Source organism: Camelus bactrianus, chromosome 9, assembly GCF_048773025.1.
Source record: "Camelus bactrianus isolate YW-2024 breed Bactrian camel chromosome 9, ASM4877302v1, whole genome shotgun sequence".
Classification (NCBI taxonomy): domain Eukaryota; kingdom Metazoa; phylum Chordata; class Mammalia; order Artiodactyla; family Camelidae; genus Camelus; species Camelus bactrianus.
Window position 1 is genome coordinate 42694707 of NC_133547.1, and position 26960 is coordinate 42721666.

General features: G+C 46.2%; 1 protein-coding gene across 1 annotated transcript; it reads left to right on the plus strand.

Moving 5' to 3' along the window:
• Positions 1 to 1799: 1799 nt before the first annotated feature.
• Positions 1800 to 26960, plus strand: LOC141578736 (NBPF family member NBPF4-like). The gene is made up of 17 exons (XM_074371195.1): positions 1800 to 2004; positions 2107 to 2317; positions 4300 to 4429; positions 5092 to 5306; positions 6370 to 6421; positions 7289 to 7500; positions 8500 to 8551; positions 9353 to 9567; positions 10563 to 10614; positions 11414 to 11628; positions 16144 to 16195; positions 16967 to 17142; positions 18155 to 18206; positions 19099 to 19289; positions 21547 to 21774; positions 23749 to 23954; positions 25557 to 26960. The coding sequence occupies exons 2-16, from the start codon at positions 2140 to 2142 to the stop codon at positions 23943 to 23945; spliced, it is 2217 nt and encodes a 738-aa protein (XP_074227296.1). The 5' UTR covers positions 1800 to 2004; positions 2107 to 2139; the 3' UTR covers positions 23946 to 23954; positions 25557 to 26960.

Below are 26960 nucleotides of genomic sequence, written 5' to 3' on the forward strand. Positions count from 1 at the left end.
TCCACAGAGACACAGGAGTCTCTTCATGCACTTAAACAAGCTGTAGGCCCATCTGTGCCTCTAACGTCTTGTAATAATACAGAGACCTTCAGTTTACAGGTTAAAGTGAATGAAGGTGATGACAATGACCACAGCTTATCAGGAAAATATGACTTTGGGCTTTTGCAGTTGCAAATGGGTATGTATAAAAGGACAGTATGCGATTTTGGAAGATACTTTGGCAATATATTTGATTAAAATGGCTGTTGAATATTTAGTCCATGTGCTGCCAATCGCTTTATAGAGTGACCAGCCTAGTTTGACTCTAGCCAACAGTGACTATTTGGAGAAAAGTCAGGGCCTGAGAGAAGAGCACATCGTACCAGGAGTGGAGCTACTTGTGGCTTCAAGGAAGCCGGGTACCTTTTGTGAGCCTTTGGGTTCATCAGGGTAAAGTGAAGGAATTTGACACATTTTTTTTCCCACAGAGAATTTCCGGCCCCACAGACACCACAAAATAGATTTCTGTAAAGCCTCTGCTGGATCTCACACACCAACGGCATTAAGCAGTGTGGTGGGAGGATGGCATGGGGCGGGGAGAAGACAAGCTTTCCTAAGTGGCTGAGGTAGTCCTCCATCTTTAACCTTGACACAAATGCTCAGGGGTACTTGGGAACACCCATTGCACTCTCAATTCAGGTTAGTCCAGCAGCTAAAGTGAAGAGAGTGATGCTGCAGAGTGTCTCCTAAGTCTCAGTGTCACCAGACCCAGAAAGGGACAGATGCTGAGCAAGTGAGGACTTCCTTTAGAACCTCACTTTCCCCCGCCTGCCTGCCCCTCTCCTCTCAAGCTAATCTTCTATGTCCCTGAGCACAAGGACACACGAACACTAAGGATCATCAACCCTCCCTGATCCATGACCTTGAACTTACCATGTTTTATTTGTGGAGTGGAGCCCAGGGCAATGGCGTGAGGAAAACTCAAAGAGAGCTATCAAGCAGAGTTCCATGAACACTGCTCTGCATCCCTGTCTGTTCAGTATGTGGGTGAACTGGATGAATATAGAACAACAGCATCATGCTGACAAGTCTTTCCCAAAGACGTGGTCTCTATTCAACGACATGTGCAGAATTTGTTTTCATCAATTTGACAGCTTGGAAAACGATTACGTGGGACTAGAATACAATTCATACGTGACAATTATAAAATACACTGTTTAGAGACATTAAGAAAAACAAAAATAGAGTAATCCACACCTGGAGGAGGAGTTTATAACACTGGCACGTCAAGCGTGAGAGAAGTTTATGGAGCCAGCAAGCTGCCCCATTGAGATAAGGATCTGAAATAACACAGGGATGCAGTGAACAGAATATTGAGTCAGGACTGAGAAGACTTTCATAAATTAATTATTCATTCACTTAACATTATATTCTGCTCTTTGTCCTACAGTTTTTATGAGTTACACAAAACTGGCAAAGACCAAGAGGACGACGCCATGACATTCTACAAGTCTGACATCTTTCACTTGCGAAAAAGCCATAAGGCCTGTTACCACTTAAAGAGAAGGTGGTGTGACTTCATGACAGCCCTTAAGAAAATAAGACTTTTGAGAAAACAATTTGTCTCTTGGTATTTTTATAGACACAGGAGAAGGAAAATGACAGCAATGCTTGGATAACTTTTGGGAAGAGATAGGTTGGTGCTATCAGCACAAGTATAGAAAGCCATTAAGAGTGGCTGGAGAGGGGGTGTCCCCATTGTGGCAACCTTCACGAGACCCCAAGCAGTGTGGCCTAGGTAACTAGAACACAGGGGCCCCCAGGATTCCATGGCCACCCCCACCGTCCAGTTCTGTTATTGCAACTGCAGACGGTTACCTGGCACTCCGGGCCCCGCTCCATCACTCCTGTTAGAGTCTGCGCAGCAGGCAGTGCCTGTGGCCCTGAGCTCTGTGCTCTCGAACGTTGTTTTTGTGGTTCCAGATCCTCAAGTGTTGTGAGCTGGTGATCAAGTTGTTCCCAACAGTAAGTTGAATACTCCTGCTTTTCCTCATGCCTCAATCCTGATTAAACTTATGTGATTTCACTTGTTTTTAATCCATCATATGCTGGGTTTCTTCTCCCCAGTCCCCGGCTCTACCTCTTCTGCCGCACGTCACCATGGCAGGATCTCTTGGCGCTTCGTGTGGTCCGAGGGCAGAACTTACAGTGCTGGAGATCAACCAGGAGCTGCACTTAGAGCTGACCAAACAGAAGCAGGACTTCCGAGATCTCACCCAGAAATTCCTTGTATGCCAAGCTACTACCTACTGCCTGGCCAACCAGCTGCAGAAATACAGTAAGTCCTAAGGGTCGTGGTCACCACCTGGTGAATGATCACTTTCTTTCCTCTCAGAAACTGAAACTCTCCACACTTTATCTTGCACCCCTTTGTCAGTATAAGTGTCATGCTGACCACAAACAAGGCAGGAAAGGCAGAAGTAGCTATTTGACACTCAAGTCACTGAGGATGGGCAAACTGAGGCATAAAGCATTGAGCAAATTGTCCAGGCGTGTGGTGAGCTGTAGTGTGAGACTAGAGCTAACATTCCACTTATTGATGCCTATTGATATCTCTCTAGAACAAGCTAAACCCTGTCAATTGGAATCTTTTCTGAATTGTATTTGGTCCTGCATCACTGTTGGCTAAACGTCTGGGACTAATGACTTCCTTCAGTACAAGCTTCCCTGAGGTCGCAGTGGCAAAGTACTGTGCCAGTTACACTGGGGTCACGTGGTGACAGCACACTCTGGGGGAAGCAGGTGATAGTACCTGCTTTGAAAGAATTAAAGATGAGTCAGCTCCTCATGGAAACCATGCTCTCCATGAATGATGCCATCAAGACAGGGGCTCCCTGGTGAGCGGGAAGCTGTGTTTCCTGGGTGCAGGGTCTCCTTCCTGAGTCCCAGGAAGTCATGCGACACCCTGTGGGGAGACTCCGGATGTTCTCTGGGGAAATTAGATAATCTGCATCACCCAATCTGTCTCTTCCTGTGCTGGTGAAACTTCAGTGATGTGTGTCAGCAGGAAATCCAGGTGACCCTGAGAGTTGGATCATGAGACATGTGGCGAAAATGAGAATGAGGGTAAGTGGGAGAGAACACCATTGCTAGGAAAACCCACGCCGGTATGTGGGGCAGGCCCTTCGCTCCCACAGTCATCCTGGTATTTGGAAGCACAGTTGCCTGTTCAGTAGGAGGGGTGTGTAGTGACAAATGGAATCCTGAGGACTCGGGGGAAATACACAACAAGATGATTGGAGGAATCTGGACAACTCTGGGTTTGTGTCATTTGCTTACAATTGATTTTCAGTAAACCGATGGTTAGGGTGTACTTAATGAAAAATGACTGAAACAGAGAAACTAAATGTGAAGCCTGCTATTTGAGAAAGTGAAGAGGTGCACTTTGGGGAAAGGATAAACTATCTTTTATTTACATCTTTCCTTATCAACCTAACATAATTTAAGAACCATGTTGTGAAGGTGAAGAAGGAAAAGGGTATCCCCCAGGACCTTGGTGTCAAGGTCACACAGTGCAGAGGTGAAGAACACAGACTCTGGGCCAGGCTCCCTCGGCGCACATCCACGCTGCATGTCTTTCTGTGCCTCGGTTTTCCTCTCTGTCCACCCAGTGCTGCTGCATGTTTGAGATGGAATAAATAGTCAGTAAATTGTTCTAGAACTCTTACAACACTGCCTGGTACATTGTAAACGCAGGTCCTAGTACTACTGCTTCTACTAACACACATCATCCTAGTATTTCGGCTCATGTCTTTCAGGTCCTCACAGTTTAACGCAACATATTTCACACAAGTGTATCCAGATGAATTTTTTTTTAACCTCTGAGGTACTTCCTCAGTACTGAAATCCCTGCACAAGGGAACCATCAGTCCCTTAGTCCTAGGGTCCACCCCAACCACACAAGAAGCCACCGCCTCATGCCCCTGCTCAGTGTTTCACCTCCGAGGTTGCAAGTCTTGTTAGACTGGCCCATGATTCACGGTCAGTCTCAGGGACTGTGACTTCTGACCTTTCCTAATGGCAGTTAGTCTGTCTAGTTCCCTTCTGTGCCTTGCAGCTTCTCTTTCCCCAGCTCTAAAATGGGGAGGAACTGAATGCCCCGCAGTGGGGAGGCTGAGGAATCAGATGTGGAAATCCCTGCCTACAGCCTGCTACCGCAGTTACCTCTGCCCTTGGGATGGACCCTAGCTCCTCCCTTGAAGGCAGTGACCACAGCAGGGGGTGCAGCTTTCCCCTGAGGCAGCATCTCTGTTTCCTCAGAGTGTGAAGAGTACAAGGACATCATTGAATCCGTGCTGGGGGAGAAGCTGCAGTTCCGGGTGGTGAAGTTGGCAGAGCAGCTGGCAGAGAAGCTGGCAGAGAAGCCAGTGCTAGCTGAGGAGAGGTTCAGGTAAGGAGGGCTCTGTGCAGGGAGGCTGGTGGAAGGTGTAGGCCTCTCTGAAGTGGGGCCACGAGCAACTTTGGGCCAGGAGAGTGCAGAAATGTTCATCACATTACGTGAAACTCAGCAGATTCAAATCCAGTGAACAACTCAGTGGCCTTTGGAACCTTCACCATGTTGTGCAACCAGTACCTCATTTACCTCTGAATCACAGTCCCTTCCTGGATGACTACACCTTGTCATCCTCCCTTGACTCTCTTATTCTCCTGTTCTTTCCACTTCTCACCAGCTGGGCCTGTCCACCCCATGTATGACTTTGTGACATTCACTGCCCAGTATGCCCCATGTGGATCTTTATATGGGAATGGGCATGGCTCAGTGAGACACTCAACGGACATCTTGATGAAGCAGGCTTAGGAAAACATGAGATTTAGTTTCCAGAAGAAGATGAATGGGATGTGACGGAATCCTAGAGGAGCATCTCTGATACGGAGGATGCCTCAGTTATACCATTTTTCTCCTCTTTGCCACAGGAAGGTCCCCCATATGTGCCAGAATTCTGCTCTGAGGGCTCGCGCCTCGGGGATGTTCTCACAGAATTGCCTTCGAAACCTCTAATCGTCTATCGTCGAACTATGCATTTTAACATCATTTCTTCTCTCTCATGTTAGGGAATACGATACCCTAATTTGCTCTCAGGCACGAGAGCTGACCCAGTTACGGCAGAAATTATGGGACGGGAGAGAAGACTCTATCCTGCTCATTCAACAACTCAGGGACGTCCTCACCCACAATGACCTTGACAACAACCCGGGCCAGGGCTTCCGAGAGCAGCTGACCGAGGGATGCAGGCTGGCAGAGCGCCTTGCCCGCAAGCTCAGCCCAGGTAAAGTGGCCCCAGGCTCTGATAGCCCTGAGCCTCTCATGCAAAGTTTCCTGGCTCATAAGAGACTCCTCACCTCCACTAGGAATGATTTTAACAAGTGTCTTGTGTCCGTGTTTCATTTTGGGGACTCTGACAGGACCAGGACTGGCTGAGTGGGAGGACAGAGGAGAAATGCGCAGGCTGGAGGTCACAGTGTTTCAACTGTCTGCTTCCCCTCTGATGGATGGTAGCCTTCGGGGCGAGACAGCATCCCCCAGGGTTAAAGCACAGAAAGGAAGATGTGACTGGGCATAGCTTGTGGGAGCAGAAAGAGCCCTGGGCTTTGCATCAAAGTGGCCTGACCCCAGCCTGAGTGTTGTCTTTCCTGACTGTGAGCGAGTGATTGGATTTTCCTATTTCACTGTCTGTTTCCTCTTCTGTAAAATGGGTCAAATAATCTGTTGATGGTACTGCAGTGACTAATCTGGGAATGTTCATGAATCAGCTCAGAAAAAGGGAAGCCCTGCACTTTGTAGGGTTGGATTGGGCACTTAATGTTGTCGAACTCGTGTTGGGAACTTTGTTTCACTGTACCTTTTCCATGGAGAGAACTTCCCTTGGTAACACTCAGAGGCCTTAGGAATGTCCCATGATGTGGTCAGATGGAGGCATGTGGGACACGGTTGTTTCTCTCTTCTTAGACAAAGCAGGGGATGTATGGGAGAGCCGTAAGGGGTGCAGAGCCTGTGTCTAGGGAGAAATTAGTGGCCGGATGGATGAAAGAGTTGTAGACGTTGAGATGGCAGGTGGACACTTGTACAGTGATATAGGGAACAGAAGACCATTTGAATGTTTGCCCCTTGTCAGGCAGAGGGGTCATGATGGCCATCCAGCAGTTTGGGGTCACACTGAATGATGGATCAGACATGTGGACCAGGCCAATCATTTAAAGACAGTGCACTAGAACTTTAGCACCGCACTGACACATACATAGTGATTTATGTCCCCGTGGCCATACAACCATTAGGATTGTAGTTGGTGAAGTGGGGAAAAGCTGACTGGATATTTCTGAATTTGTTTGCAGAAATTCATGAAGATGAGGAAGATGAACTAGAAGAAGAAACACTCACCCCCAGGTAATCATGAAGTCTTAGGAGCCGGTAATGGGTAGGTAAAGTATGGAGAGGGTAGAAGAAAGATGAACCCATGAGGGCGAGAGAGTCTCATGTACCAGATGTGAGAAAAGAAAACCTGCAGATTGCATTGATTGACTTCAATCCAACCAACAGGGAAGTGGCCCTTTAACTTGGCTGTCTGTTGTCTCTGTGGCACTTGTAGGTATGGCCCAAGGTAATGTACCACCTTTAGGGTTCCCTGCACACACAGAGAATATGCATACTCTCCTAAATGAACACCAAGATGAGATAAAGAACTGTTTGTACACAGTTCTTAGGTGCTTGTTAGGAAGGAAGATAGCAACGGAATCAGTAAAGAAGTAACTCAAAGAATTAAACACCAGTAGAAGTGTCTAGAAAAACCTGTAGTTGCCACGTGACACTAGTATGAGAAAGGCTTTAGAGGAATTTTATTCGTAAATTGAAGGCAGAATATCTCTGAGGCTCTACAATACCTTAACACTCATACTCACTTGGCTACATTAACTTAAAGTGCATATGACAGAGGCACATGGCAGTAGCACATGCTGTGGCAGTTCACTTGTGCTTCATGATCACGAAAGGACCACACTGGGATGTTTGGGTGTCATTTCTCATCACATGTCATGTGGGCAGCGCACCGAACAACTAGTGCTCTCTCCCTCTCCCACCCCGTGACAGCCAGACTCTGCTTCACATACAGAAGGATAGTTACTTCCCTCTTTATGAGGAATGATAAGTTTGCATTTCATGAATAGTTCCTATGCCCTGCAGCAAAATCAGTAATGACAACAAGGGGACGGATGCTCATAGTTGAATTTTCTGTCATTCCTTTCCCACCTGGAACAGCATTGAGCAAGAGGAGTTGGAGGAGGAGTTGCTCCAAGAGTCCCAGGATGAATGTGTTTTGAATCCCTCAGTTCTCCAAGAAGGATCTGACTGCAACCGGCTAGACAGTGAAGGCAACTTGCCATTTGATGAAGAGAAAGTCAGCCGTGCTCCGGATGTAGCTGGTGCTTGCTCCCATGTTGCAGAAGATCCAATTCCAGCTGACCTCCCAGGTATCCTTTCTAGTTTTGTTCCCCACACACTGTCTAGACTGAAGAAGGTCTTCACCGAAGGTCGACCTTAGTGACACATATTGGTTTAACCCAGAGAAAAGGATGGATTGTGAAACACAGATATCGTATGTACCAGGGAGCCTTGATCCCTTTCTAGGCCCACTTCATGTATCTGTCACCCTGGACGCAAAGTCAGGCCACGTGACCGAAATCAGGGTTGAGAACCTGTCACCCACCTTGGGTGGACATCCACAGGAAGTGTCTGTCAGAGATAGTTTGTGTCAAATTTGTCTTCCAAGCTACAGTGGTCTGATTCTTCTTTTTGAACAATGTCCCTGGCCTTTCTTTGTCTGTCCAAACAGACTGGTAGCCTTGCCTCTGTGTTAGGTGAGGTGGTGTCTCTGGTTTCACTGAACTCAGCCCGAGACTTCATCTTTGTGATGTTGGCTTATCTTACCTAAGTAGCCATCTGAAAACCAGGAAAGAACCAAGTGTCCCTTTGCCTTGCTTGGATGTTTCCATGAAGTATGGGTGAGCTCTGGCAGTCCCTCCAGCCTTGAATGCCCATTGTTTCTGTGTAGCCCCAAATCGTCTCCTTGATATGAATGTCAGTAGCATTCATCTAGTCCCAAGCAGAAATTCTTCCGTAGCATCAGCAACCACATTATCTGATGGGACGAACCAATGTTGTAGAGAGAATTCTAGAAGCACCTCAGCTGATTTTTAGGACCTTTTGGGAAAATATACTATTAATTCGACAGACTCAGCAGATGGGATATTAGGAGAGAGCTCAACCAGATCAGCTAGAGAATTCCCCCAAGCATTCAGAAGCAGTCCTGCCTAATTCTCCTAAGACTTCAGCTTCCTGAAATACCTTTCATAGCATATTCTATTGTTGCCCTGAGAAGATTAACATTTCTATGTTACCTGTGTTCACTGAGTTGGCCTGTGGGAGGGTGAATTGTTTATTGTGACCTGCTGTCTCAAATTTCTTACCAGAAAATCAGAATGAGTGTGACGAAGCAGCTGGACAAGAGCCAGTGTCCGCCAGGTAATTCTGAAGATTTCTGGGCTGTTAATGTCAGTGGTGACCCCAGAAGAACTCAGATCCAGGGAAAAGACAACGTGCTGAATATGACTCTTGCATCCATTCACTCAACAGCCAACTAGGCACTTGAAAAATGTTGTTTCTTTCCATTGTGTCAGTTGCGTGTGTCTGAATTTCTGAATGTCTCAAGTTGAGTCATGGACAGTGATTTGACCAAGGTGCACTAGCCAGACTTGGGGGTCCCTGTAGTCAGCTGCTGTCCCCTCTGTGGATAAAACAGGGTGAGATGCACATATGTTTTGTGCCAGTTTGGCCTCAGTATGGTGATGAGTATTTGGCTGCGAGTGAAGAAAACATAAAAAAAAAATCAAAATTGTATCAAAATATTGAGATAATACTCCTTGAAGTTAGAAGTTACATGCCTGTAAATCCTCCAAGAGCTCTACTTGCTTGGGCACCGCCTGTATACTTCAATGCAATGTATGCAAAACTGGGAGCCAAGATTTTAGTCCTGTTTGTTTGCTGGGCATCATGCCTGGAGCACACAGGGAGAATCAAAGTGCTTCTTGAACAGCTCCTTGCATGGGCAGTGCTCGGAGCACCTGCTGCTCTCTCCCACTCCTACCCCATGGTGGCCACACTCTGCTTGACACATAGGAGGATAGTTATTTCCCGCTTTAAGGGGACTGCTCCCTGGCTTTCTGTGTCCATTCCCTTTGCCTCCCCTCTCAGAACCACCTAGGACAGCTTGGTCTCTGATCCACTTAGTTTAATTTTCTGTCATCCCTTTCCAACTTGGCACAGCATGAAGCTCGAGGCGTTTGAGAAGGAGGAAGTGCTCCAGGAGTCCCAGGATGAATGTGTTTTGAATCCTTCAGTTCTCCAAGAGGGATCTGACTGCAACCGGCTAGACAGTGAAGGCCACTTGCCGTTTGATGAAGAGAAAGTCGGCCATGCTCCGGTTATAGCTGGTGCTTGCTCCCATGTTGCAGAAGATGTAATTCCAGCTGACCTACCAGGTAGCCTTTCTATTTTTCTTCCCCACACACTGTCTACAATGAAGAAAGTCTCCCCTGAAGGTCGACCCTAGTGACACATAATGGTTTAACCCAGAAAAAAGGATGGATATGAAAGACAGTCATCATTTTGGCCAGGGAGCCTTGGTCCTTTTCGAGGCTCAGTCCTTGTATCTGACTCGCTAGACCCAAAGTTAGGCCATGGGACCCAAATCAGCTGTGACTAACTGTCACCCACCTTCGCTGATCATCCACAGGAAGTGTCTGTCAGACGTTTGGGTCAAATGTTTCTTGCAAGCTACAACGATCGAATTGTTCTTTTTGGACAATGTCCCTGGCCTTCCTTGGCCTGTCCAAACAGACTGGTAGCCTTGCCTATATGTTAGGTGAAGTGGTGTCTCTGGTGTCAGTGATCTCAGCCCGAGTTTCATCTTCCTCATTTTGGCTTCTCTTAGCTAAGTTGGAATCTGAAAACCAGGAAAGAACCAAGTGTCCCTTTACCTTGCTTGGATGTCCCCATGAAGTAAGGGTGAGCTCTGGCAGTCCCTCCAGCCTTGAATGCCCATTGTTTTTGTGTAGCCCCAAATCGTCTCCTCGATATGAATGTCGGTAGCGTTCATCTAGTCTCAAGCAGAAATTCCTCCATAGCATCAGCAACCACATTATCTGATGGGACGAATCAATATTGTAGAAAGACTTCTAGAAGCACCTCAGCTGATTTTTAGGACCTTTTGGGAAAATATACTATTAACTCGAAAGACTCAGCAGATGGGATATTAGGTGAAATCTTATCCAGATCAGCCAGAGAAGTTCCTCCAAGCATTCAGAAGCAGTCCTGCCTAATTCTCCTAAGACTTCAGCTTCCTGAAATACCTTTCATAGCATATTCTATTGTTGCCCTGAGATGATTAACATTTCTATGTTACCTGTGTTCACTGAGTTGGCCTGTGGGAGGGTGAATTGTTTATTGTGACCTGCTGTCTCAAATTTCTTACCAGAAAATCAGAATGAGTGTGACGAAGCAGCTGGACAAGAGCCAGTGTCCGCCAGGTAATTCTGAAGATTTCTGGGCTGTTAATGTCAGTGGTGACCCCAGAAGAACTCAGATCCAGGGAAAAGACAACGTGCTGAATATGACTCTTGCATCCATTCACTCAACAGCCAACTAGGCACTTGAAAAATGTTGTTTCTTTCCATTGTGTCAGTTGCGTGTGTCTGAATTTCTGAATGTCTCAAGTTGAGTGATGGACAGTGATTTGACCGAGGTGAACTAGCCAAACTTGGGGGTCCCTCTAGTCAGCTGCTGTCCCCTCTGTGCATAAAAGCAGGGTGAGATGCACATCTGCTTTGTGCCTGTTTGGTGTCAGTATGGTTATGAATATTTGACTGCAAGTGAAGAAAGCAGGAAAAAAATCAAAATTATATCAAAATATTGAGATAATTCTCCTTGAAGTTAGAAGTTATGTGTCTGTAGTTTCTCCAAAAGCTCTTTTTGCTTAGACACTGTCTGTATAGTTCAATGCAATGTATGCAAATAGTGGGAGCCAAGATTTTAGTCCAGTGTGATTGCTGGGCATCATACCTGGAGCACACAGAGAGAGTCCAATTGCTTCTTGAACAGCTGCTTGCATGGCCAGTGCTCGGAGCACCTGCCGCTCTCTCCCTGTTCGACCCCGTGGTGGCCACACTCTGCTTGACACATAGGAGGATAGTTATTTTCCTCTTTAAGGGGACTGCCCCTGGCTTTCTGTGTCCATTCCCTATGGCCCCCCTATCAGAACCAGCTAGGACAGCTTGGTGTCTGATCCTCTTAGTTTACTTTCCTGTATCAATTTCCCACCTGGCACAGCATGGAGCTCGAGGCATTTGAGAAGGAGGAAGTGCTCCAGGAGTCCCAGGACGAATGTGTTTTGAATGCTTCAGTTCTCCAAGAAGGACCTGACTACAACCGGCTAGACAGTGAAGGCCACTTGGCATTTGATGAAGAGAAAGTCGGCCATGCTCCAGATGTAGCTGGTGCTTGCTCCCATGTTGTAGAAGATGAAATTCCAGCTGACCTCCCAGGTAGCCTTTCTATTTTTCTTCCCCACACACTGTCTACAATGAAGAAAGTCTCCCCTGAATGTCGACCCTAGTGACACATAATGGTTTAACCCAGAGAAAAGGATGGATATGAAAGACAGTCATCATTCTGGCCAGGGAGCCTTGGTCCTTTTCGAGGCTCAGTCCTTGTATCTGACTCACTGGACCCCAAGTTAGGCCATGGGACCCAAATCAGCTGTGACTAACTGTCACCCACCTTCGCTCATCATCCACAGGAAGTGTCTGTCAGACGTTTGGGTCAAATGTTTCTTGCAAGCTACAACGATCGAATTGTTCTTTTTGGACAATGTCCCTGGCCTTCCTTGGCCTGTCCAAACAGACTGGTAGCCTTGCCTATATGTTAGGTGTAGTGGTGTCTCTGGTGTCAGAGATCTCAGCCCGAGTCTTCATCTTCCTCATGTTGGCTTCTCTTAGCGAAGTTGGAATCTGAAAACCAGGAAAGAACGAAGTGTCCCTTTACCTTGCTTGGATGTTCCCATGAAGTACGGCTGGGCTCTGGCAGTTCCTCCAGCCTTGAATGCCCATTGTTTCTGTGTAGCCCCAAATTTTCTCTTTAATTTGAAGGTCGGTAGAATTCATCCTCCCTCAGATAGAAATGTCTCCGTAATATCAGCAAGCACATTATCTGATGGGATGAACCATTATTGTAGAAAGAATTGTAGACAGAAACTCAGCTGATTCCTAGGACTTTGAGGGTAAATAAAGTATGAAATCTACAGACTCAGCCGATGGGGTATTGGGAGAAAGCTTAACCAGATCAGCCAGAGAATTTCCCCCAAGCACTTGGAAGCAGTCCTGTCTAATTCTCAGAAGACTTCAGTGTCCTGAAATACCATTCGTAAAATATTCTGTTGTTGCCCTGAGAATATTAATGTCCTTGTGGTACCTGTGTTCAGCGAGTTGGTGTGTGTGAGGTATGACTTGTTTATTCTGACCTGCTGTCTCTGAATTTCTTACCAGAAAATCAGAATGAGTGTGACGAAGCAGCTGGACAAGAGGCAGTGTCCCCCAGGTAATTCTGAAGATTTCCGGGCTGTTAATGTCCATGGTGACACCAGAAGACCTCAGATGTGGGAAAAGAGAACGTGCTGAACAAGAGTCTTGCATCCATTCACTCAACAGCCAACTAGGCACCTGAAAAATGTTGTTTCTTTCCATTGTGTCAGTTGTGTGTGTCTGAATTTCACAATCTCTCAAGTTGAGTGATGGACAGTGAGTTGACCAAGGAGCACTAGCCAGACTTGGGGGTCCCTGTAGTCAGCTGTTCTGCCCTCCGTGCGTAAAAGCAGGGTGAGATGCACATCTGCTTTTGCCTGTTTGCTGTCAGTATGGTGATGAGTATTTGACGGCAAGTGAAGAAAACAAACAAACAAAAAACATCAAAATCCAAATTATATCAAAATATTGAGATAATACTCCTTGAAGTTAGAAGTTACATGTCTGTAATTCCTCCAAAAGCTGTATGTGCTTGGGCACTGCCTGTATTGTTTAATGCAAAGTATGCATAAAGTGGGAGCCAAGATTTTAGTCGTCTGTGTTTGCTGGGTGTCATGCCTGGAGCTCACAGGGAGAGTGCAAGTGCCCCTTGAACTGCTGGTTGCATGGTCAGTGCTCGGAGCACCTGCTGCTCTCTGCCTCTCCCACCCCATGGTGGCCACACTCTGCGTGACCCATAGGAGAATAGTTATTTCCCTCTTTAAGGGGACTGCCCCCTGGCTTTTTGTGAACAGTATCTCTGCTGTAGATCAATATACTGACTCTGTGTCTAATCGTCTGAGTTTAATTTTCTGTCATCCCTTTCCCACCTGGCACAGCATGGATCTACTGGAGGTTCAGAATGACGACGTGCTCCAGGAGTCCCGGGATGAATGTGTTTTGGCGCCTTCCATTCACCAGGAAGGTTCTGACTGCTATGAGAAGTGCAGTGATGGAAAATTTGCATTTCCTGAACAGAAAGTGCTATGTGCTCTGGAGGTAGCCTGTGGTTCCTCGCATGTTAAAGCAGATGCAATTGGAACTGACTTCCCAGGTAGTCTGCATGATCTTTGCTCCGCACAATCTGTCTTGTCTCGGAGAATTCGTTGTCATGTGTAGACTATATGCGTACATATCGTTTTGAATCAGGCCCAAAAATTGCCTTTATTTAATTACTTATTTACTTATTTATTTGCAGCATAGTCAGTTTACAATGTGTCAATTTTTGGGTTACAGCATAATATTTCAGTCATACATCTATATACGTTTATTCCTTTTTATATTCTTTTCCATTGTCGGTTACTACAAGATACTGAATGTAGTTCCCAGTCCTATATAGAAGAAATTTGTTGTTTTTCTTTTATATACATAATAGTTAATATTTACACATCTCAAATTCCCAATTTATCCCTTCCCAACCCCTTTCTCTGCAATAACCATAATTTCTTTCCTATGTCTGTGAGTTTCTCTCTGTTTTGTAGATAACTTCATTAGTGTCTTCTTTCTTTTTTAGATTCCACACGTGCGTGATATCATGTGTTCCTTTTCTCTCTCTTTCTGGCTTACTTCACTTAGAATGACCATGTCCAGATTCATCCTTGTTGCTGCAAATGGCACTATTTTATTCTTTTCTATGGCTGAGTAGTATTCCATTGTATAAATACACCAGTTTCTTTATCCAGTCATCTGTTGATGGACATTAAGGTTGTTTCCATGTCTTGGCTATTGTATACAGTGCTGCTATTAACATCGGGGTGCGTGTGTCTTTTCAAAATAGACTTCCCTCTGGATGTATGCCCAGGAGTGAGATTCCTGGATCATATGGTAAGTCTCTTTTTCGTTTTTTGAGGAATATCCATACTGTTGTCTGTAATGTCTGCACCAAACTACATGCCCAGCAAGAGTGTAGGAGGGTTCCCTTTTCTCCACACCCTTTCCAGCATTTAGGGTTTATGAACTTTTAATAAAGCCCGTTCTGACTGATGTGAGGTGATACCTCACTGTACTTTTGATTTGCATTTCTCTGGTAATTAGCAGTATTCAGCATTTTTTCATGTACCTATTGGCCATTTGTATGCCTTCCGTGAAGAGTTCCTTTTTAGTTTGTGTGCCCATGTTTGGTTTTTTGTTGTTTCTGTTATCAAGCTATATGTGCTGTTTCTATAGTGTGGAAATGAAACCTTTGTCAGCTGCATCATTTGCAAATACTTTCTCCCATTCTGTAGGTTGTTGTTTTTTTTTCTGCTTATGGTTCCCTTTGCTGTGTAAAAGCTTATAAGTTTAATTACATCCCATTTGTTAATTTTTGCTTTTATTTCTATTGCCTGAGTAGACTGCCCCAGGAGAACATTGCTAAGATTTATGTCAAAAATGTTTCACCTATGTTTTCTTCTCGAAGGTTTATCGTGTCTTGTCATATATCTAAGTGATTAAGCCATTGTGAGTTTATTTTTGTTTATAGTGTGATGGAGTGTCCTCACTTCATTGATGTCTGTGTGGCTGTCCAGGTTCCCCAACACCACTTGCTGAAGAGACTGTCTTTTCTCCATTGTGTGTTCTTGCCTTCTCTGTTGAAGATGAAGTGACTGTAATTCTACGGGTTTACTTCTGGGCTCTCTATTCTGTTCCATACAATTTCCTTTAAAGTAACACATTCCCTGAGTTCGTGAATTTGGCTCAACTCCTAGTCATGTTTGTCGCACTGGCAAATCACTGGATCCATCACGGTCCTGCCAGACTCCCATATAGCTCTCCAATTGTGTCATAGGAAGTAACTTTCTGGTCTCCTAATTTTGAATGAATCTCTTATCTTGCATTTAATGCTCTAATTTTCATTCCTAAGCAATGTCCCTGAGATTCTATACTTGTCTGAGGCTGTTGGCAGTTTACTTTATGTCTTTGGAGATATTACTCCTTTGGTTGTTTCTGTCAACCCAAGTCTGTCTCCTTCCATTTGTCTTATCTTATCCAGAGGCTTTTGAAACCAGAACAGAAGCACCACTGCCATCTTTGGTGTGTTCTCTGAAGCAAGGCAGGGTCCTGGATCACCCAGCCTTATGAATGCCCACACTTTCTTGGTGGCACGGAAGAGTGTTTAGACTATGTTTAGATTCTGCTCATCAGTCTAATGTCAATGTAGAATGCATCTACCCCAATAAGAGACAGCATTTCAGACTGAAAAATCCTGAATATTACTGCAGCCTTCTAGGAGGTAGCTCGGCAGTCCCTCAGGATCTGTGGGTAAAAGGATGAGGTTACTGTTTGCCTAGACTCAGGACATAGTGTGGGGACATCCTGTCATATTAAGGAGACATATCTAGGGGCTCAAGAAGCAAATCCAGTGCCTTCTTATGAGGTTCTATCTAGGGCCTCCTGGAAGATTTCTCCCACAGTACCCTGTTACCACATTGCACACATTGCCAAAGTGCTAATTTTGGCATGGTTTTGATCATACGTAAATGAGTTTTGCCCAGTGTAACTGTCCTGTTAATTCATTTACAGAAAACCAAAATGATCAAGATGGGGTGAAAGGAGTAGAGCCAACTATCTGCAGGTAATTTTGAATATTTGTGCGCTGTTGATGAAATGTGACTTCTGCAGTCCCCTAATCCCGGAAACAGCAGGAATACAAGCGTATGATCCACTTTGCCAACCAGGAATCATCTTTTTTGTAATGTTTTCTGCTTTCATTTGGATACATATATTGTTTCCTATTTCTCATTAACTTCTCAAGTGTATACCCAATTCAGTTGAACAAGTGATCTACGATACAGTGATTTTTGTGCACTCATTTGCTCTCTCTGGTGTCATTTACAGAGTGAGATGCAAATCTGGTTTCAGCCTGTTTTGTGTTAGCTTGTTGGCATGTGTTTCATAGCAAGAAGTGGACACAAACAGTGATATAATTATATCATGCCACAATAAAGAGAGAAAGAGGCCTTAGCGGCATGAGATCTCTGGGGCACTAGGGTGCCCCCAGTAGTATACACTTAATCTCCACGTAGCAGTCAGTGGAACTTAAATGAAAGGGTGAAAACCACTCTTACATGAGTCTATGTTAGGGGTCATGAATCTGCAGTTTAGAGATAATCAGTCTCTTTCTTCATCAGCTGTTATTTGGCCAGAGCACTAAGCACCCCCTCTCCTTTCTGTCTCCTGCTCCTCAAAGACACACACTCTATCTCACCAAAACAGTCAGTTTTTTCTGCTTAAAAGATCACCCTTTGGCTTCCTTCACCACTCCCTTAAACGGTTCATCTAAAGCAGATAGGACTCTAGATTTCTGATTGCTATTAGGCTAATCTTCGGTCTCCCTACCCGCCAGGCTCAGCACGGAACTGCCGCAGATGGTAGACGATGACATCCCACGGCACTCAGTGGAGGAGTACTATTTGACTCACTCAGCTCTTCCTGACCTGTCAGACTCCTTCTGGCCTTATAGGAGCACCGCCATCTACTCATTTGAGGGATTGGAACTCTCTTATGCTCGGGATGTCACCAGTGAGTACTCTTATCGATGTGATAAACCTCCAACTGCACTGCCAGGTAGAGCTGGTGTCTTTTGCGCTTCACACCTCTGGCGGTGCTGAGATATGACAGCCATGTGGGCAGACTCTGTATATTTATATCGAGAAGGTTTAGGTCCTAGAATTGAGTTTTAAGCACAGACATCATGCGGGTTAGGGAACGGTGCTCTCTTCCTCATCCCAGGTGAAGCCTATGTGTTGGGTCCCAAGATAGGTCACTGAACCGAAGACAAGTGTGACAATGTCACTCACCTCTGTGCAGTTGTACAGAGGTGTCTTTTTTTATGATTCCCATCTAATGTCGTTTTTACTTATAAGGTTCTCATGTTCATACCCCTAAAATATCCCTGGAATTTCTTTCCTTCAAAAGATGTTGACAGTGTTAACTACACCTCTGGATTTGTTGTTTCCCTGGGGTCACTGCTGTCATCCGCAGTGTCCGTCTCCTCTAAGTGGAGGAGCCACCTGAACACCAGGACACAAACATCCCTACTATCACTTTGCATGTATCTTTCCATGAAGTGCGGCTGACCCCAGCATTTCCCCACTCCATGAAGGGCTGATGGTTCTGTTTAGCACAAAGCTCATTTTCATGCTAGGGTTTGTAGATTCCAACCATTATGTTGTTTTCAGTGTACAAATTCTGCTAAAGCAGCCAGCATACGGTGAGGGAAGGCTGAATATTACAGTATTCTTTTTAGAATGCAGATGGGCTATTCCACAGACTATGTGGGGAAAAGATACATTTCACTTCTGACTCAGACCTGGAAAAGGTGATTGTGGTGAGGAGATACTGCCCAGGGGTCAAGAAAGCGAACCCAGGTAGGTCCAGAAGGCGCAGCCTGAGGCCTCCTGGAATATTCTTACGTTATCCTCCTGTGCCACTGGTGATACTTTTTTCCCCGTGATAGTATTGGATACCTAACTATTGACATATGTAGGGGGATCTGCTTAATGTTTCTTGCCCTGTCTGAATTGATCCATAGAAAATCACACAGTTCTTGAGGAAGAAGAGGAACAAGACCATATATGTTCCAGGTAATTTTTGAAGACCCATGGGTCTTTTGTTTTCCTTCAGCTATCTATCTGTCTGTCTATCTATCTGTCTATCTGTCTGTCTATTTATCTATCATCTCTTTATTTATTTATTTCAAAGTATAGTCAGTTTACAATGTTCTGTCAATTTCTGCTCTACAGCATAATGAAGAATCATGGCTCTTAATTTAATGTTGATGTATGGTGAGGTCAGATCCAGGGAAATGAGAAACTGCTGAATATGCCTAACTCTTCCATTCAGACAACCACAATGTGTCCCTTTAACAATGCTGTCTATGTTAACAACTGTACGTTTATAAGCCCCTTTGATAATCTCTCTCAAATGGAGTAAGTGCATTCAGTTGATGCAGGGGTGCTAATCAGTCCAGGATTTCTCGGACTCTCCTCCTCTGTTTTTATTAAAAGCAGCATAAGATGCATTTCTGCCTTTCACTCTTTGTTCTTACCACTGACAAGTATTTCATAACAAGAAAAGTACTTAGAAAACCAAAATTCATATCACATCTCAGTGGTGACACAGGATTATGCTGCCAGAGTCTTGTTCCCTCAGCTGTTGCATGTAAATTTCAACAAAACTCATGCAAGAGTTGAAGCCTCCCTTGTAGTTTCTGAGTGTGTGTCTTCTGACTACTGTGTACTGAGGTAGTTCAGTCTCCTTCGTCCTGAGCTCTTTTTCTGGTCAGTGCTGGGACCACCTCCTGCTCTGTCTGTCTCCTATTCCCATTGTAAGCACACTCTGGCCCCAGATGGAGGAGGATTGTTATATCTCGCTTTGTGGAGAATTTCCATTTGTTTTCTGCGACCAGTCCCTTAACACTCCCATCAAACCCAGCTAGGACCCTGTGTTCTCTCATCCGTTTTGTTTAATCCTCAGTGCACCTGACCCCAGAAGGCTCAGTAGTGAGCAGCCGGTGGTAGAAGAGAATGAAGGCCCACAGGACTCACTGGATGAATGTTATTTGACCAGTTCTGTTGGCCATGACCTGTCAGACTCCTGTAGGCCTGACAGAGGTGCCTCATTCCCTTGGGACCAACAGGGAGTCTTCTCAGCGCTTGCTGTACATGGTGAGTACTCCCTCGAATAGAGCACACGGCTCCTAGTGGGTCCCCAGTTATCCTCACAGACTTTGTAGCCAATGACCTGTATACACTACGAGAGTGATTTCTGTAAACAGGCCCTGAGACTTGTGTTCTTTTGAATCAGGCTGTGGGATTTACTTTGCGAAAGGCATCATGTGGGTAAGACAACTTTCCTTTCTCCTCGTCCCAGGACGCCCTGCGTCACCTGGACCGCCGCACCAGTGGAGGCTGTTGGTATTAAGTCAGGCTAGAGAGGGGAAGTGAGATGTGTGGGATGTGGCCCGGCCCTGCCAGGCCATCATTCAGCATGGGCAGGAGAGGCCAACCTCCCCCACACGGATGGGCTGAGGTGAATGAATGGGACACATCAATGATGCTCGGGTCCATCCTATTTGTGGGCTCTGATCATGGCCTGTGAACAGTGTGGACGGCTGTGACTCCGACAGTGGGGCCGCAGGAGACCTGCTCTTTCGCCCCATCCGCCCTGACCGGGGAGAAGTGCTGTAGGCACAGCACAAGCACTTGATCTTTAAGGACAACTTCAGATTTCATTGGAGGCTTTTCCCTACTTTCCTAAGTAATGCTATTGGGCATTCCTTGTGATGTTTGATAAACTGTTTTGCCTTTTCCCATGCAAATGCAGAGAATATTGAGCATAGTTTAATAAAAGCCATTAGTTGGGAAAAGAGAGATGAAACTAAATGATGAAATTAAGATGTGATATTTTAAAATAATTTAAGTCTGTGATTCAAAATAGCATTTGAGGGTGGGTTTACTGGTTTTGAGCATTGTTTCACACATTAAAGTTTTTAATTTAAGAGGTGTTACCCTTCAGACCATGTGAATTATCAATAAATCTCATTAGGAATCCTAATGCAGTGATTAATGATGAAGAAACTCTGCCTGGAGGAAATGGGAAGGGCACACGAGGCAGAGAGCAGTGCTTAGGGAAAAAGCCCGGGAAGCTCTACAAGGCGCAGGTGCAGGCCTGGGGTCAGGAGGGGCAGCCTGCGTCCAGGGAGGATTTGTTCAAGGGGGTTGTGGGAAGTGATGGTGCTGAAGAAAGAGGGGCCGGAGGGAGCAGGAGTGTCAAGGCAAGGTGAGGATTTGAGTTCATGTAGGGAGGTTGAGGAGGACAAGTTTCCCCAAGCTGAGTAAGACTGGTGAGACCGCTGATAGTGTGGAGAGACAGGATCAGAGGAAGCCGTTAGAAGGAGGTCGGATGAATCACTGATGAGACTCAGACAGAGTGCTCTCTGTGGAAGACAACGTGGTAACAGACACAGGAGAGACACGTTTAAGAAACAGTTCAACAAAGTTTGTTGAGCAGGAGGGTCTCCAGGGGGTAGTGAGGGGGGAGCCCCACAGCAATGTGCAGCAGGCCCCGTGGGCCGTGACCCCACCTGAGCCTGACCTGGACTGGATGAGCTACTTGAGCTCTTTGGTTAGCCCACTCTCTGAGAATATGAACTCACTTCACAGTAGAATTGTAAACATGTGTGATTAGGAGCAGTGCCTGGTGCCCCTGGAGGGGGGTGTAATACAAGGAATGTGCACTGTGTCATCTCCCTGAAGAACCAGACGTCCTGATTCTGTAGCACTTCTGGACACTGAGCTTCCAGTAAGGCCCTCAGACCTCAGCTACACTACTTACAGGTGCCAGTACCCACCAGCCCACCCAGGACACACGTAGTCATGGGACGTATCCCTGTGTGGTGGGTGGACGAGTCGTCAAAACACACGGGGAATGGAGTTGAAAAGGCTCCAGAAGTGGGAAGAGTTCTCATTACTTGGTCCATGTGCTATAGTCCCCAAGTCCCATTTCTAGTGGAATTTGCAGCCTTTGGGCCCCACTTCTCTTGTTATTTCTTTATTCTAATTAGACATCAACAATTCCTCGTCCTCCCTTCCCTGAGGCCTGGCCAGAATCTTGTCTCTAGGCTACAAGGAAAGGTCGCTAATAACTGAGTCATGGTCGTGACCTCAGCTGCCATCCAGTACCCTCTGGACCCAAGTGGGTGATTTTTGATCTCAGCGACGTTCCTGCCAGGCACCTGCCATCTCAGCGTCCCCAGGCACAGCCTTCAAAATGACATCTCCGTCATGTCCATGATGTCTGCCTCTGTTGTCTGGCTGATTGGGTGGTTTCCCTGATAGGCAGGAACAGCAGAAATGGGTGTTGTGGGAGGGGTTGACAAACGGAAAGCTGGATTGGTCCTACTGAACTGTCCTCTGCTTTCAGGTGACTCCTGGGAGGACCGTCCCCAAGGGCCTTTGAGTTTCCAAGGGTCAGAGATGGAAGCTTCACAAGCACAACTGCAGACAAGCACCCAGGTGACCCATCACCTGCAGCTGCAGCGGGACCAGCAGTTTGACTGTGGTGACGGCAACGCCAGGCTCGGCCTTCCCTCCACCGTGTGGGGCTTCACAGCCAACACTGAGTTTGGAGACCAAGGGCTGCCCCTGCAAGGTAAGAAAGAAACGGGGAGTAGGAAGCTCTAGTCCATGAGCTGGTCGTGCCAGAGCTGGGGTGGAGGAGACAGTGAGGCCTCTGCCATGCTCCTTTCAGGTCCACGGAAAATCCCCAATGCTCTAACAGAGGGAAGTGAGCAGGAGCCGCAGATTTAGGGCCAGCTCTGCCCCAGGTCCTGGGTTTGCAAATTCCTGGTTCTTTAACGGGACCAAGTTATTTATCTTGTGAGGTATTCCCTTGTCATTTCCCTTATCTGACCACCGGGAAGTTAAATCTACCTTCCGTGGTCGTTGGGAGTGTTAAGAAACATAGCTCCCAGGGTCCGTGATTCGGTAAAACCTGCGTCAGCACACCTGTGACTGTGTGATGTCTACCCGTGTATCCTGCTGGTGATGTAACACTTACACAATGATTGCACGTGCATTGTCTCAGCTGAAGTGCAGGACTTTTGATGGTCTCCACTTTCTCTAGACTCCGTCTCCCCTTGCTTTCTCAGAATGGCACGTTTGCCAGAGTTCTCTTCTCATCGCCCATCCTCAAGCCGGTTTTCCCCTGTCACGTGCTCTCAGTAACAGTGCATTAGTAATGTTTAGTAGCAATGTGAAAACTGCCCACACACTTCAATCGTCTGTTGACTTTTCACACGGAGGTAATTTTTCTGTTTTTAGCCCTTTATTTAAAATAAAGAACCACCTTCATAGATAAGGTGAGCCACTCAGTTTCTTCTATGATGCTCCATTTAATTTCTCCTCTCCACTCATCTCCATGGCCATGTCCTCGGTTTTCTTATCATGATCCGACTCTTCTCTGATTTTCTTCAATGAGCTTTCATACCCTCACATGCATTTCATCTGGGACGTATTCATCCTTACCCTCTACTCCTCTTAGTATCTCCACCCGGAGACTGGGGCCGCCTGGTGCTCATCTGTCAGGCGGTGGCCTCATCTGAGAAATGAGGAGAGTGGAGGTGAGAGAAGAAGGGGCACCACTGGCCACCATGCAGAGAGCTCATGGGAAGTGCTCAGTGGGTGTTAGGGATGCGTGGCCCTGACAAGTGCCATTAGCCCTTGTGGGATTTCATTGTCTTGCCTTCCCTCTAGTCTCTTTTTCTTGACCTTGGCTTCCCACATTCTGGGCCAGGACTCAGCCCCACTGGCTCAGTCACTCTCTCTCCTGCACACTTACCCCAGAGGCCTGAGTCTGAATCCAGGCATCACGACAGATTTTGCTGCAAACGCTAGTTTTAATGCCCTTTATTCTCATAATCCCCCGGATCTAATCGTTCATGTTACCACCAGAGCTTCCCTCGCTTATCCTTCTGATGTTTATTTTTCCTTTTTCAATTTCAACTCATCGGAGGCTGTTAGAATGATCCATTCAATATCTCAACGCCATCATCCATTGCTTCCCTTGTACACACACACACGTGAGTGTTGTATTTTTATCACAGCTTCCAGGTCTTATTTAGCTTGAGTATGATAAACATTATATATAGTGTATGTACAAATATATGGGAAGCATATACTGATACACATCTGTAAACATTTCCAGTTTCAGACTTCCCCAGTTCTTTCTTTCCTGAAGTTTACTTTCAACATTGACTTTGCTTACTTTCTGCAGTCACTTCTGTCCCAATAGTACAACCTCTGACTGCCCTGATTGCGTTGCCTTGTCTTTTCTACCTAGGAACTTTCCGTTTTCGTCAATTCTATTTTTCTTAAAAAACAGTTTTTTGGCAGTGAGAACATGTTTGCCTCCTGGCAGTCTTACCAGCACTGCACAGTTTGGGGACGGTCAACAAAAGAGAAAAATACCAAGGTGTCTCCACTGGCTTCACCTGGCAGGGACGTTCAGATGGCCTCTCTTGTTCCTGGACACGTTCCTTACTTGATGTTCCTCTTGGCTGGAGGAGGAAGTCATTGTAATATCCTGAATAACAATGCATCCTGTTTTCTGTGGTTTTATCTTCAGAGCTGGGTTTGGATGCTTCCATCGGAATGAAGATCCCTCCCAAGGTGGAGGGCGAGGGCTCAGCTGCCAGCCAGCATGAACGTCAAGTCTCTAGCAACAGTAATGCCTCCAGTGTCCTGAAGCAGAAGATTCTGCGAAGAAAACTGCTGCGCAGCAAGTGGAGAATAGCATGCAGGTTCCCTGGCCTTCAAGCGTAGGGGACAGAGGTAATCACATCTAGGCCTTCCATGCACGTCTTCCCTGTTGCTCCTCATCTAAGATTATACCTCAAACTCCACTAGTTTGTCCTTTTTGTTGTTCGTTCACTTAACAGTTGATCCTCCCTCTGTCTGCTCTTTTCTCTGTTTTCCATGGGAGTTGCCACCCTGCCAGGCCCTTCCATCCCAATTTGCTGTTTCTACTGTGAACTCTGCTGTGTTCCTGCCACTGCTGCCCTGGTGTTCCTTCTCACCTCTACTCCTAGCTACAGGGAAGCCCGGCCCCGAGGTCCTCCTCATCAGAAGAGCATCATTTAGGCCCCTGAACACGGGGTTCTTTGCCTGAAATCACACACTGTCTTGGTTTCATTGCCTTTCTTTCCCGGCCCTCCCTCCCTCCACTCCACTGCCTCTTCCAGAATCATTGTCTTAATGATTCACCTGCACATGGGTTGGCTTCTGCAGAACACACCTAGGACAACATTGACTCCTCGACGTCTCCACGTGAATAAAAAGTGATGTAACTGAGGAATGAGAACCCTGATTACAAAAACTAAATAAGAACCTCAGGCCTAGGTGGGAATGCTGCACTGGCCTGGGGTCAGGTTTCTCACCTCTGGTGGTCAGCTCTGGGTTAATGTCCATGGGGCTTCCAGGGCCTCAGTGGAGCCGGCATTAGGTGGAGGACAATAGATGGCAACCTAAAGGGACATTGACCTAAAGCAGAGACAGAGGCCAAGTGATTGCAGAATGCAAAGACAATGACGTGCCTAGGGTTTCAGACCTCTCTTCCTTTTACTCACATGACTCCGTCTACATGTTCAGTAAAGTGCAGAAAAAAATGAACTGAGTTGGAGTCTTAGGCCAAGGAGTCTAGGAAAGCATCATAGTGAATTAACTTGGGGCAGATTTATGAAGACGGAGATATACAGGATACAAGAAGATCAGTGGCTCAGGCAAGGGAATTTCAGAAGGCAAGTGATTAACTCTAGACTATCCGAAGGAAGGTGAGAAAATGTTTATGGCCAGTGGGAAAGGGGTTCATGGTGGAAGTAATGAAGCGACGGAAAGAGAATGGTGTGAGGCAGTGCAGGGCTAGTGGGTGGCTGTAAATTCTGCCGTCACGAATAACCTGGGTGAGCTTGGATCTATGTAACACGAATGGCTTGACCCAACCCCTCGACACTGTGATTCTGAAGTTCTGGGGTGAGGTTTCGGCATCAGTATTTTTCAAAGCTCTGCTGACATGCATGTAGGGGTTAAATGGACTATGGATTTGGTGGGATATCAGGAACCAGGATAGGGGTGTCCCAAGGATCCTTGCTCCAGACAGCAGTCTGTTTCTGAATGTATATGAGGGATGCTCAGCACATCCCTCCTGGGACATGTAAGAAAGGTATCACTTCGGTCCAGATGAAGGGGAATCAAAAGTCAGTTGGCTGCTGAGGAACCAGTGGGGGGATCTGGCTAAGACTCTGCAGCAGCTTTGAGCTGGCGTATCCCCAAGCACAGGTGGGGTGAGGACAGGGGTCCCTAGATTCTGCACCACAGTCTGCACGTTTGCTTCAGGAGGTATTTCTTCTAACTCGTGGATCTCCCTTTTCCCTTCAGCACCAGCCTCGGGCTCCCCCTTCAGCCCCTCCTCTCAAGAGGATCCCAGCCTGCTCCTGACTCTTGTCACCATGTGGTCATCCCTCCAGGCTCAGCCGTCAGCAGAACCCAACGAAGACCCACATTTGATCCCTCTGTCTCTCTCTCTGTCCCTCTCTCTATCTCTCCTATGTCTCTCCATCTCTCCCCTGTCTCTCTTTCACAGTTAACGCATTATTTTCGGTACTCTGAAAAGATTTTGCCAATTTGAAGAAACCACATCATCAAATTTACCTTTCCCACTAGATGTAAACTATCTGCAACAGAAAATCCGGTTAAAGTCCAAACTGAACACTGCAGGGATGCTTTGCTGAGAATCAACATCACAATCACCAGCCACAATCCATGATTTTTACTCCAAAGGACTGATCTGATGGGAGAAATCCCAGGCATCAGTCCCCAAATGTGACCCAGTGCTAAGGAGACCAGTGCTTAGATGGATGCACAGCTGTGAGAGACTTTAACGCTTGCTTCTGTGAATTGCCATCCTGCACACACTGGCATCTGGAGCAGCTGGAAGAAGGCAACATGTCAGCCTGGACAATCTTTGCCACCAGATGGGCTGTGCTCGGTGCAGGTGGCATTAACCATGCAGTGTCCGTGCTGAAAAGGTTTCGCTTGAGTTTCGTCATGAGGTAGTTATCAGACAACTGCAGAATCTAGACCACTGAACAGGACAAGTGGCCTGTGTTTTTCAAACAGGCGATGCCTCCACAAATTAGATGACAGAAAGGAGAAGAGATGTTTTGGGTTCCAAAGAACTAAAGAGATTGTGCTGCTATATTTCTTTAGTCCTTTTGAACCCAAACCCTCTCCTCACCTTTCTGTGGTTGTCTTTAATGGTGGTGACATTGACTTGTGTGCAGAACACAGGTCAGTTGTCTGGCTCAAAGGTCTACATTCTGCAGTTGTCTGACCCCTTCCTCATCATTAAACTCAGGCCAACCCGTCTGCCAATGATGCCACTTACTGAACGCTGTTTGCTTCCTGGCACAGCCCCTCTGGAGAGTAAGCACGTCCACTTTGCGCGTCACCACTCTTGTCCTCTTAGCATTGAACACTTTTTCATGGAGGCAGGAGCCAGTGAGATCCGTTCATTGGAACACACGTTTCTCTGTGTAGAATCAGTGATTTGATGAGTAGTTCTCTGAGAGTGAATAAATATCTTATTCTATGATTGTCATTCTCTAAACTGTTGCCATCCCTGATCGATCCCCGATGTGTGTCAATTACCATATTTGTGTTTGTGAAGCAGAAATTTTCCAGTGCAGTCATTCTGTTCATTTGTACTGCTGGCGTTGTGCTGTGGAAAAGTCAATCCTACCCCTTCCATTTAATTAAAAGTTCTTTGGAGTTTTACTGTGA